This window comes from Gavia stellata, chromosome 8 (assembly GCF_030936135.1).
Source record: "Gavia stellata isolate bGavSte3 chromosome 8, bGavSte3.hap2, whole genome shotgun sequence".
NCBI classification, from domain to species: domain Eukaryota; kingdom Metazoa; phylum Chordata; class Aves; order Gaviiformes; family Gaviidae; genus Gavia; species Gavia stellata.
In genome coordinates, this window is record NC_082601.1 from 5,283,284 (window position 1) to 5,297,155 (window position 13,872).

At 37.7% G+C, this 13,872-nt stretch overlaps 1 protein-coding gene across 1 annotated transcript in view; it reads right to left on the reverse strand.

Moving 5' to 3' along the window:
• Positions 1 to 13,872, reverse strand: part of ARHGAP15 (Rho GTPase activating protein 15) — a 313,756-nt gene that overhangs the window by 105,326 nt on the left and 194,558 nt on the right. Inside the window, exon 11 of the mRNA XM_059820503.1 lies at positions 891 to 968. Coding sequence (XP_059676486.1) covers positions 891 to 968 — 78 coding nt within the window. The remainder of the gene's footprint in view (positions 1 to 890; positions 969 to 13,872) is intronic.

Consider the following 13,872-nt stretch of genomic DNA (forward strand, 5'->3'; position numbering starts at 1 on the left):
GGTTCACTATCATCGATGATATTTGCTAGCTATTAAATGTGGGGATATTTAGTCTTTGCCAAGAGTAGTAAACTGTTTGGAGAGGTGAATATATTTGTCATTTATCCTAATTAGCTACCAATATCAGCTTCCACACCTGTACCAGTATCTGTTGATCAACATTAGATTCATTTAGGACACTTATGTGAAAAATGTTCTTTTGTCTTTGTAGAAATACATTCATTTTATGTGGAATCTGTGGGGAAATAAGTTCAGTAAATATGTACGGATTGGTTCTAATTCTGGTTCTCCGGTCCCCAAAATATTAATTTTTCCTCTTCTCATTTCCTGGGGTCAAATCTTTGCCTTTTCAAAATCCGTGGTAAATCTCCCACTGACTTTGACAGAGTCAGTACTCTACTTTTAATAGTTCCTTTTCAGTTCTTTTCAGCACCTTTTTCTCTTTCGCTGGTTTCCTTTGGTTCCCTGTTCTACTTTTGGTTTTGTTTAACTTTCAACATCCAAACAATCTGCTATTTTTCCTTTTAATCTTTTTTTTCCCCCCTCACTTTGATTCTTTGGTTTCTACATATGCTTTGGTTTTTGCCACCTTATTTCATGTATCCATTTCCTCCTTTTTTCTTTTTTCTTTTTTGGTTTTTTTTTGTTTTTTTTTTTTTTTGATTCTCATCTCCTGTTTAACTACTATTTTCCTCTGCTTACTCTGCAGTTTTTCCTCTCTCCTAGCTGACATTTCCCTCTGTGCAATATCTTTCTACCTTCCCTTGCCTCTCTTTTCCAAAACACGGCTCATCATTCTATGCCACTAATGTATAGCAGATTCTGAAATACTGTCATCTGAGACAGTTAAGTACTAAACAAAACATTACCAGGGTGGGGGAATCACTTACCCTGATTGACAACAAATCGTAACTTCTGTATTGTTGCCAGATTGCCGCTAACTCTGTATATTCCATCAACATCCAGACCTGAAAGAGAAACACATATTTCATTTTAGATCATATAAGTATTTTTCTTTCTAGGTCTGTCAGGAAGCCAGAAGCGCCCTAACAAGTATGAAGAAGAGCAGCGTAGTGAACGACTGAAAAATAATCCACCTGACGACAACTGAATTGCCTCCTGCCTGATTAAAACAACAATGAAAAATAAAAGTGGTAGATTAACTTAAGTGAATACAAAACACCTAACTATAATTATCTTGTAATTCTGTCAGCAAAATACGGTTCTGCAAAAGTATTTGAGTGTGACGGGAAAGGAAGAGTGAGTTAGCTCTCGTGCTTATAGAGGGGCTGTTGGGAATACGCATGATGCCATGCAAGCCCTGCTTAAACACAGGGTGTTTGTATCAACAGTGCTGGGGAAACTTCTCAGTCTGGGGCCTGGGTTTTTCAGACGTGATTTTCTGAGGCTGTGACCTTTCTGAAAATAACGTGGTGAGATGCCCACTCTGAAATCATGACGTGCGTGAGACTACACACAACTACCCTTTCTCTACTATATTCTTCATAGCAGATCAGCCAAGTTTGAAGATGAAATTAAATATCCCAAATAGCATATGCCCTGGAGTACACTTCTTCATTAATATAGGCCATTCTTTTCAAGGACAACCTGACAGTCTTGTTTCTCCCTGCATATCTACTCAAGGTTTATCTTCTAGGTGAAACTAGATGTCATACTCCCTTTTGTGACATATTATCTCCTACAGCAAGCTCTGCTGATATGACTGTTTAAAATAGCACTTCCAGCCCCAGTTGCATAGCTGTAGCATTTCAAAGCACATGGGAACTGCTCTCCTTTCCCGAGAGAATTAGCTATTGTGCAAGAATGACTGAATCTGCATGCTTAAAAATGGAAAACACTAAACTGTACATTGTTATTTCACATTTAAAACTTGCAAGTACATAAGACGCTAAGAGAATCTACACTGAACAGGTTTTTTTAAGGCTACTCATCACTTGGAACACAAGTTTTAATTAGCTTTTGGCAAGCAATTTCAGAGAAAGCTTTTGTCTTGGAAAACGCTAATTTGTCAAACCAAAATTTTTCAGGAAATATTTTCTGATAATGTATCTAGGGGTATTTGTTTTTTCTGATTTGTGGTGGGGAAAAAGGAAAAAATGAAACTATAAGAAAGACTGAAAAGAAGTCCGAAAGCCCAGAGGACTGGTTGTAATAACACTTAAATAGGAAGGAGCTGAGGTTCAAGTCCTTATTTCAAAAATACTTGCATCATGCCTTGGTGCCATAGGTGAGTGCCATAGCCAGTGGACTCAACTGCTTGGATGTATTCCTTACTGATCTTGAAGCATTTGAAAAGATTTAATTTTCCTTTTGATGCAGTCTGAAACCAAATGAAGTCTTTTGTTTGCTTGTGTGTTTGTTTTCTCTTTCTACAAAATATAGTTCTTATTTTATGTCTATCCTGCTAGGAACATCCTGATTTGGTTTACATTAAAAAAATCTATTTTAAAAATGAATAATAATTCTATACTACACGCTTTTATTAGAAAATTTTTTACCCTGCACCTGTGGGTGTCCTGCAACATAATACTGAGAGTGATGATTCATTTCAGGAAGATCCCCTTTGGTTACAGAGGGATAAAGAAAAAGTTTATTTAAGAGAAATCAAAAAGGATTTGGTAATCAAGAACACTTGGAAGTTATCCATCTACTGGATATATAACATATGAGCAAATGGAAATTACTAAAATGTTTAAGTAATGCAATTCTATCCTAAATCTGAAGAGTCTCATTCTGGTTTAGTAAGGGGAGGGTGAGAGAGCAAGAGTAATTCCCAGCATAGGAATGTGGGAGTTTTGTGGTAAGGGATTAAGAATTGCATCATGTAAATTGAAGTCTAAACCAGAAAGAAAAGAGGAAAAATAAAACAAACAAACAAGCAAGCCCCAAAACAGAATGTTAACATTTGTTTGGATCTAACTCAATTCAGTTCTTAACCTTTTTGGATGTATGGAAGTGAAAGCAATACATGTCACTTTGGGTGAAATAGCTACGTCTTACATTAATAGCATCAATTTGGAACCTGCATAAATTATCCAAATCAAGTGAAAATGACAAACTATGTTGTAAATTGGTGGATATTACATCTTGCAAAATGATCTGGAGTATACAAGTGCATTATTTTTGTTATAAATTGACTTTGGTCCAGAAATGACGTCTGATTAGCATTTCATTCGGACACTATACAATATGGCAGAGAGAAAAAGAAAAAAAAATATCCAAGAATGTCAAGCCAATTATAGTGTTCACGTGCCATCAACTTTCTGCTCCAAGAACTTTGAAAGTTAAGCCAAACCAAACCAATGTAAATTGGTGGATTTGGACATCCTTTTCATGACCACGTTATCTTAGCTGGATTGTTAACAACTTATTTTGGAAATCCAATTAGGCGCAAAAGAGAGAGAGAGAGAAAGAGAGAGAGAAATATGTCTTTATAGTTCTAATATCCTGATTCTATGAACAATTTTCAAAGCAAATTCTCTTTTAAGGGCACCTCTATCAAGAATAAAAACATCACTGCACTGCTGTCAGTGTTTCTTCACGGCAGGCTATAAATACTTAGGGAACAAGATGAAACAAAAGCCTTGCAGAGTTTCCTATCTGGTGCTGGCGTTTAAGTATAGTGGTAAAGAACGTTTCAGAAAAAATATTCATTATAATAAAGTCCAACTGTTGTTCACTATAGGGCGACCTCCTTGTGTTTTGGAGCAGGGTTTATCAGGGAAGAATCACTGGATTTTGCCCTAGAGGAGAACAAGTGTTTTATTTGCTTTATATCCCAATCTCCAACTCTGTTTCTGTTTGTTTTAATGAGGAACCTGAGAACAGGATGGACCCACGATTAGAAATGATAGCCAAAAGCATGATAATGACTTCAGTATTTCCCCCCTAAATATTGTAATGGTATAAGAAATGTAGGAAAAGGGCTTACACAAGAATACATCAGTTTAGCTGCCGAACTATAGGCAAATTTTAGCTATTTTCATTTTACAAATTATACAGGTAGTACTTATGAGAAGGTTAAAAGGCAAGTGACCTCAGGCTTGGTTGTGATTCATGAACAATAATGAATGTTATATTCACTCTGCATAACTGCACAGAAGATGCTAGAACAAGAACATTTGTTTAAGAACATTTCTTGCACCCCTGCTTCTAGCCAAAATGGAGATAACCATGAATGCAGGTCAGTGTCATCTCCTGTAGCAGTTTGAGCTGGAACAAGGTATTGCAGAGAAACATTAAAAACACGAAAAAAATTAGAGCTTAGGTGATGTATTTCTCCAAGCACACGTTTTAAAATATTAAACTTTTTGATATTGGTTGAGGTATTTTTGATGCTTTATGAACTGTCTTGAATTATATGTTCTCATTAATTTCTTTCTGTGGCATAGAAAAAATCCCTCTCCCAAATGACATTGCATACTGCCTAAGCTTAATCTATATTTGACAATATCTTCAAACTGCATTTGACAGTATCTTCAAACTATATATAAAAGGAAATTTTCTCTGTGCAGGGGGAAGGGGGGGTGGTATACACAAAAGTCTCTCTCTGTTTTTTAACAAGATTTAGAATTTGAAACATACCATTTTAAACGGTACTAGGTAACTTCCTGCATAGAAACCCATGAAACTTTCACAATTAATGTATCCTGAAATAGGTGTGGTCCCCAGGCCTGGTAGGAGTTTTGTAAAAGAAACCATCGTGCTGGATTCAACAACAAAGTGAAGTACAAACTTGAAGAAAGGCATTCTTTAGTTAGTCCTTTCATTTAAAATCAGTTATGTTCAGGGCAAAAATATTGTATTTCAAAGGAGCCTATTATGCCTTCCCATAAACAGAAAGATCATACGTTTTAAAACTAAAGTATCATTATGTAATCAAGCTGTTGTATTATAAACTATTTTGTGGGCTCAGATGCCCAGGGCTATCTTTACAAATATTTAAGAGGTCATTATCAGGGTATGTTCTCCCTAAAACTATAATTCTTTCCTCCTGTTTTCATATGCATCTTACCATAAATATCTGATATATAAACAATTTTTTAAGAGTTTAGTAAGGGCACAATAGTGAGGCATGAAGTCATTTAAAGAAGCAGAAATGCGTAAATGCAGCAAATACACTAAAGTCAAGATAATGTGTCTGATGAGAAAAACACCACATAATGACGTGCAACAAAAATAATGTTTCACAAAAGGATCAATATTTGTATGCCAGTAGAAGGAAAATCATGAAGAGTAGCAAAGAATAAATCTGACACATTAAAATCTGACATTAAAAGTAAGTACTGTATCTGGATAGGTTACAAAAGGTGCCCAGAGTTTCAAGTGAATGTAGGAGCAAAAGAAAAAGTTTTGGTCTGATGCCATGGAAATCAGAGGTGAAAATGATGAGAACAATGCAACAAATTTGAGTTACACGCCAGAGAGAAAAAAACATAGGGACATTAACAGCAAACAAGGGACACATAGATGTAAAATGAAGTGCGGTGCAGAGGTGGTGTGAGCTAAGACACTTGAACCAGCAAACCTGGTTGATCAGCTTAGGTTGAAACAAGCACCAGCTCCTTTTGAACGTAAGACTATTGGCACTCAACATGGTTTTCAGTGTTGCTGACATCTCTATCCTGCTGTTTGGTGTGGCGTTGGGTGGGGTTAGGCATGCCCTAAAGCTCCTGGAGCAGGGCCGGAGGCTGACATCAGGATTTGCTCTGCTCTGCTGGAAAAAACTTCTCTTTTGATTGTCAAAACTACCCACTTCTTGTACTCCTCCCATCAAAGGGTCACATTCGCGAGGCTGAAAACAACAACGCAGCTAACATCTGATATGAAAACAGGTCCCGTCCCTAGTCTAGAGAAGGTACTCAGCTACCATGGAAATGGGTGCCATACAAACGTCATGTTAGATAGTTCTACCAGATAGACAGGATTAACAAACCTAGGAGACCCAACAGCAGGTGATATTGGAAGTCAATCTGAAGGACAAAGAGATAATCACTGTTTCAAAAAGAATCAGTTTTCACTTATCAGTGCTTATGATATACATGTGTCTCTCATTTGTGAATAAAGTATAGAGAAATGTTTGGAAATTACTAGGGCTGGAAACAGTGGCAGAAGAGTTATTCTGATATTGTAAAAGCAGTACGAGTGATGCGCTTGGAGTCTAGGCTGACCTCAGTCCCAGACAGTCTACTTAAATAATTTATTCAGGACTCTATGAACAAATAATTCATGGCAAAATATAATTAATCCCAACCAGCACAGTTTCATGGAAATCAGGTTCTTGTCTAGCAAACTTGTTGCATTTTTTGATAGGGTTGGATTCTTGACAGGTCTGGTTGATAAAGGCAATGGTGTTGAAATAGTATGTTTGGATTTCCACGAGGCTTTTGACTTAGTACCACATGACATTTTGATTAAAGCACTTGCATTTTATGGAATTAACAGGGCATATATCACATGGATTAAAAACTGGCTCAATGACAGACCTCAAAATGTGGTAGTTAATGGGAGATATCAGTTAACAAGGTCATAACTGGCAGAGCTCTGAAGAGTGGAACTCTCAGTCCAGTGCCATCTAATACCTTTATCAGAGATGTGGACAATGTGAAAAAAAATCTCTGCTGGCAAAGTAAGCAGATGACACGCAGATCAGGGAGATAGTAAATAATGATGAGGAAGGGTAAGTTACAGAAGGTCTGAACTGCCACCTTAAATGGTCATGATTGGGTGAAGCAAGTGTTCATAGGGAGAAACACAGGGTACATCCAACATTCTGGATGTAGGTTACGAAGGACTAGAGGGTTATTTTAGATAATTAGCTGAACACGATGTCTCAGCTCAGTGCTTTAGCAAAGAGGACTAATGTGTTGCCTTGAATTATAGAAAGAGGAGTATCAAACAGAAGCAGGTAAGAGATTGCACCTCTTCATGGGCTACAAACAGGATCTCCAGTAGAGCACTGAACTTGATATCGAAGCAAAGAAAATGAAACATAAAATATATGCTTCGTGGCTTTGTATTGAAGAGAGGATGGAGAGACGTCCTCTCCATTGGCACGTTTCACACAATTTGCAGGTACCGGACTCATGACCAGCATTGCCCAGCTGGAGGACCTGTGACAGACAAGCCCGAATTCAAGGTAGCATGAACAAGATTTTCTTTATTCTATTATTAGCAGCAATCCAACACTGCATCAGAATTTAGTAAAGGCAGAGACAGTGGGGGAAAGAAAGGAGAGGAGAAATTGTACTAGTTCCTTAACAAGCTAAGAAATGACTCTATGGGAGGTGTCTGACATGAGGTTTGGTGAATCTCTTTAGGAAATTAGCTAACAAGAAATAATTCTATGTTTGACTGCAATAATATCAAGAAGATGAGGGGCATTCCTACATAAAAAGAGAACCTCATTTTTTCTTGCAGTAATAACTTCAAGATGCAATGAAAGGAGAAAAGCTTGACTAAGGTCTTATTGTTTTCAAGACCCTGTAGAAACTGTTTAATGGAAGCAATTACAACACTGAATATGAGCATTACATACTGAGAATAAGTAACAAGTGAATAGGATGGATGATATACTTTATTCTGTTTCGTATCACTTGATGGTAGAATTTCCCCTTAGATATTTATATACAAATAAATAAGGGTAGCGACAGTACAAAGCAAGCGCAATTTAAACTAGCACACAGTTCACTGCTATGCAGGGCTGCTATTTAATGCCTAAATCAAGCTTGCTATGCCTTCATCGTCTTCTCTATTGTGTTGCACTGTCTTTGACATTCAAGAAGTTTATGGTTTAAAAGCCCCAGGAACAACAAGACTTACTCGTAAGGCTCTCTGTAACAAGAAACAAAATTAAGCTTTGAAGCTGTTTTTTTTGAATGAAACCATCGAACACGCAGCGTGTTCACTGTAATTTTGCCGTTACCTCCAACATATACTTTTGCCATTCTGATAGTCCCACTTCTTGCAGCTAAACAAAGTGACTTCATTGCTTTCCACTGTATTTTCTTTTAAACATTGGCTGGGATGATTGAGATTCAGGAATGTGGGAAAATGGATTCCCAAGCCACGTCCATCCCCTTTAATTCTGAGCTGTAATTTTTGGCTTGGCTTGAATCACAGTCATCACATTTCAGTCTGAATCTCTCTGTAAAGTGATCTTTCTTAAACATTTCTTTCACTCATCATGGGATCAGAAACAAAGCCATTCTAGTCTTTCAGCGAAACACTTACAAACGTCTTTTTACAGCGACTCACAAGAGCTGAATTTCCTTTAAAAATGTTTGAAAAAGAGGAGGTTTTCATTGCCTGATTGTCCTCTTTGTGAATCTTGTCATCTGTATGCCATGAGCTACAGCTATTTTAATCTGTTTTTGTTTGCAATCCATTTGGTGTCCGCCCAAGAAAATGCAGGTGATTCTAATTAACTTACTGCTGAAGATGTGGAAAAATCTCAATTGTGCTACAGAGAATTATACACTTAAAACCTTCCCTCTATTATTTATAACGGCTTATTAATGAAAATGATTACATGAATACATTTACCACCTGATTCATCTTTGTTCACTTTTTAAATCAACAAGGTTTATGCTAAAAGGGAAAAATCCCTACCAAATACAGACCTCAAGTACACACATCAGCTTGCTGGTTTAAATGGAATGGCCGTTTAAAAGGAAATAACATTGTCTTACTTTATGCAACACAGTATAATATCTGAAATCACCAAATATTTGGAAATGGCCATTCTCCCTCTGTAACACATTAGTATTTAATTTTGTGGACGTTTATTTTTTTTTTGTTTGCTTGTTTGTTTTCTCTTTTAATACCTCCTCCTCCACTCCTACTTGCTCTCATTTGCTGCAGTTACTGCTTCTCACGTATGGTTTAGTAGGTCCATTCTGACCAGCGCTTAATTTATCTGAAATAAAACAGGATTTCTATGGTTCTCTGCTACTTCATCACCTAGGCTTTTTTCCCTGCTTGACCAAAAGGTCTTTCAGGAGTATTAGGAATCTTCAAAAGCTGAATCGCCCTTCACCAGCAACTCTCTTGGGATATAATCAGCTTCATGTCTCCACAGATGTGCAGCTTCCAATTCTGACCTGTCCGGCGTTGTGGCCATACAACACTATGGTGACTGACAGAAGGGAATTTCAGGTAGGGAAATTTGAGTCCTTCGCAGGAAAATCAATAGATGTTAAGTACTAGCACTGAGTATTTTCTGCTAGGTACAGCTACCAACAGGCAGTTTACCACCTTCCCCCAGTTACTATTTCTATTATTCTGTGCCACGCAATATACGCTGCGATAGTCTAATTTGAATGTGATGACAATGTGGATAATGCAGTTTATTTTGGGGAGGATGAAAGCCTGAATAAAGGTTATCATTTTAGGAGAAGCTGACGATGGAAACCTCGTCCACTGGGTGACATGATCAGAACAGCTGGGGATGTAATGTGGAGGGTGGGGGAGAAGAGAGCCAAGGTATTTTGTATGTTCAAGAAATGTATACAACACTGCCATTTCTTATATCCCAGCTGTGCCTGTTAACTTCTGGAAACATGTAGAGCTCAGCAATAAAGCATACTTGACTGATATTTACTGCAATGTGCATTACAAGACACTTTCTGTCACACATTACGTTCTGAAAGAGTTAAGTAACATGAAAAATACAGGCTCAAGATTATATCTGTCATGGATGAAAATACTACATTTATGCCTCATTGTAATCCATTCATTGGTTTATGGACCCCAAGCCCTCCAGGGAGTGTCACAGCTCCACATGATACTGCTGAGAGCTGTATTTTGCTTTTGGATTTCTGATTTAGCTGAAAGAAGTTTAAAAACACATGTAGCCTGACAACTCCCTATTGGCTATACAACTGAGGAGGGTCAAGAGCATAAACTATTCCAGCAAAAGCCAGCTGTAACTTATGCTCACTAAACTGGCTGAAGATCTGCCTGTTACAGACAGTAGCATACAAGAAATTTATGCATTTTGCTGAATCCTCCCACTTTAGTTAAACTGTGCTTCATTTGGGGATCCATCATCACCAACATCATGCCTGTGTTTTTTGAGCAACATCAGAACACTAAGGGAAATTGCACTTTGGGGGGTCTAACTCCCCTCTTAGGACTATACAGGACTTTCAGTCAGGTCCACTGCCATCAGTAGGAACTGTGGTTAAAAGCTAAGGGACAGATACAATTCTCCAAACATCCCTTACTCCCATTGCTGACTTTAAAGAGAATTTAGTGCACAGTAGGGACAAATCTTTTCCCGTCTTTCACAATAGTGAGAGATTAAATTAGACCTCAGTAATGTCACCTCCCCATCCTGACTAGTACTGCTGCTTATTGGACTTTTGACGGTTGGAAGCGGAAGAACTGTACATTTGGGCACGTGTAATCTTCGGCCAAAATGGGTAAGGAGTTTGCATTTTCTGGACTGTAGTGCCTTTGCTTGGCAGAGAGATTTATTTCTTTTTAACGATAGTGACCGGGATAGGAAATTTAGGATGAAATAGGGATATTTAGGATGAAAATTGGAAGTCACAGGACAGCTTCCATCATTCCTTGGCTTTTCAGAGATAGTTGAGGAGTCCAGATAGGCCCAATACTCTTCTCTAGAACAGATCCATTTTTCACTTGACAGCCTGAAGCTATGCTCTGCTCAAGCTTAGATGTCTCAAGGTTATCTCTCTTGTCTTCAGGAACGGGTCCTACCTAACCATCTGTGGGCACTTCCTACCGCTGTTCTGCATTGCTGGGGAGTGGATGCGAACGCAGAGTTTAACTGTTACAGTTCAACAACGGTTAAAGAAATACCAGCGAGGCACTTGATAGTACTTGTTTCGTTGCATAACACGGAAGGCTGGATCTGTTTCTTACAGTTAGACATTAGACCAGCTCGGTTCTGGATTTCTAACAGAAGGAATGTGCAGAACCCTGCTCTAAAAATGGAGTTTGGGCTCTCGTGTGCAGCTGGTAACTGTCTTTGCTTTTTCATATCGTATTGTAGGCATCTATCTTTGTATTTGCTTTTTATCTTTGAGTGGGAGAAAACATTTAAAAATTAGATACTTTAGTCTAAGGCATACTATCAGACACCTTTGGGTGTTACAGTCCATGCCTGTCTGGAAAACTCAGAGGCTCTCTTGGAAGATAAGTATGCATATGGCTATCTAACACCAACTTACTGAATTCTTAGCATTGCATATCTGTCTAACATATAAATGTAACGATACAAAGGTGTGTGTGTACATGTATATACGTAGATAACTTTTAAATTAATAACTTTCCCGGTTTACATTGCACACATTTAAAGACACAATAATGATTAAAATCATGGGATTCCACTGAATGCTCTTACACCTTCTTTTGTGAGATAAACCTCTAGTCTAACAAGTGAGCAAGATTTTCCTGTTTTTGCAAAAGTTGTATTTAGTCTTATGATACAGTGACATTAAGCAGTACTATGTGAAAAAACAGAAACATTAATTTTAATATGACATAAGCCTATTGTGCTTTCCCACTTTTTTTCCTATCTATCTTAGCTGCAGGACTCTGCAGTTATATATATTATTTTTCCTACATTTAATGTCCCCAAACAGCTTCAGGTAACTTAAAAGGTTTTTTTCTGCCTCCATTTAATTTGGGCAAAATCTGAACCATCACCAAATCAACATTCAGCAGAAAATGTAGTCAAGATATCTACAGAAGCCATAAAAATCCTGCACTGGATTACAAAAAGTGATAAGTAACAAAAGAGACTAGCACATACTTTGTTTCTTTGACAGAAGCAACTCCATAGTTTTCATTTTATAGTTTGACATGCATACCACAGTATCCTACATTAAAATAGCACAAAATTGTGTGTGAATTGCTCAGAAACTCCTGAAAAGAGCTTGTTTAAGTATAGTCTGAAATGGAATAAAATTATTTTCTGCTTTGAAATATACACAAAAAAAAAATCACAATGAAATACAAATAGTATAACTGAAACATAACTGAGACGTGCAATAAATACAGAAAAATACTGACTTCTGAGAAGAAAAAACCTAGTTGCTGGCAATAAAACACACTGGATGTCTGTTAACTGAATTTTGGGTGAAGTAAATGCATAAATAACAGTATCATTTAGTATTTTCATGCAAGATAATCGTTTTAAAATTTGAAGCTACGGGAAGAATTTTGATTTGAATCATTGTCTTTGTATCTTAATGCTGACTGTGACATGGTATGATGTAAGGAAGGTGGAAATCCAATCTCATCCCTTTTACTAAGGTTCACACAGACCCTCTGGTATTTCTGAAGGACTGGAAAGGCAAAGTTGGCATACAGTGTTTTCTGTATCTAATTTCCTTCTTTGGTGAAAATTCCGGTAATTATTAATGACATTTACTGTAGAGACATCCAAGACAGTTGCAAAGTTTGTAACACAAACTCTTACTGTAAGCTGTGCACTTTGTGTTTTTAATGTATGACATGTCAGAATACGACAAATGCAACTGAAATAGAGGTAATAAAAGAAACCATTATGAACAATTTCTAGTGTGCAAATTCGGATACTTTTCAAACGTCAATACATCATGACTGTTTGCAAAGTATCTAAAAAGATTGTGTCTTTGCTGCATGATGGAGGAGTGTTCTTGTGCAAAAAGCTCCATCACTAGATCAGTGCTATTTATGACCAGAAAGCAGCCACTGCTGTGAGGACAGTCCTGCAGGTCATAGTTTGGGGCATTAAATAAAGTGGTTTGTGGGCTCCTCTGTTTTAGTGGGAAAGCAGGAAAACCTGACTGCCTAAAGAGCACCCTTCCAGCATCTTCCACCTTCCTCTTTCGGATTCAAGTCTGGCTTACAGTTTAGCTGGGCTGGAGAATTCAAATGATTTTGTTTTCAGTGGTAAGAGTAGATGCTCAGCTTGTTTAAAGTTAAGCTTATAGGCTAGGTGAGAGCAGTTTTCATTAGAAGAGGATGTATCTTATCTTTCTACTAAGGTTTATTAGAAATATGTAACACCTGATAATTTAACACCAAATGAGTGGCTGCTGAATTTCCCCCTCTCTCTGCCTCTCTGTCTCACACACACACATCTACACACAAACAGAGGAATGCTTCTTGACTGCCAAACTATGTGCCAAGATTTTGTTCACTTTAATCTCAATCATATGAGCTAGAGAACCATGAAACGAAGTTTGTACCAAGTATGCTGACAGATTTTTAGTTCTAGTGGCTCCACAGGGCATCACTACAAGTACACTAAGAAACTTTTCTTATTAAAGATTTCTGAGCTGATCCGTTTTCCATTTAAGTAAACATGAGCAGTATCACCATAAAGAGCTCAACACTTGCTAACCGATACCATACACTCATCAAAATTATTTCATTCCTAAGTAAACAAAAAGTTGTGGCACCTCCAACACCACTGCATGGTTACTGCTGGCACAGGGAAGCCATTTGGTGGCAGCTACTTCGGTGTGTAATGTCACGTTACACCGTGCTGGTTCAGGACTGACAAATCTAAACATATGGTTTGAAATAGTGGGGGAAATTTTTCCTGGGAAGGTGGGGGGAAGAGGCATGGAATAGCCCCTTTTTTGGCTTTTGAGGACTTCCTTTTTTCCTGAGCGAAGACATCTCAGAGAAGACCCATCAGCTTACCCTTGGTTTGGAGGGGTCCACGGTCATTTTAAGAGCCTCAGTGTTACCTGTAAATGGCCCATAATCTGGGCAACTGAACAAGTTCTTGTTCTTTGTTTTTAAATCCTGAGAGAAAATCTGGGTATCTACTTTTCTGATCCAAATATATACAGTTTAAGGCCCCAATCCAATAAAACACTGAAGCAT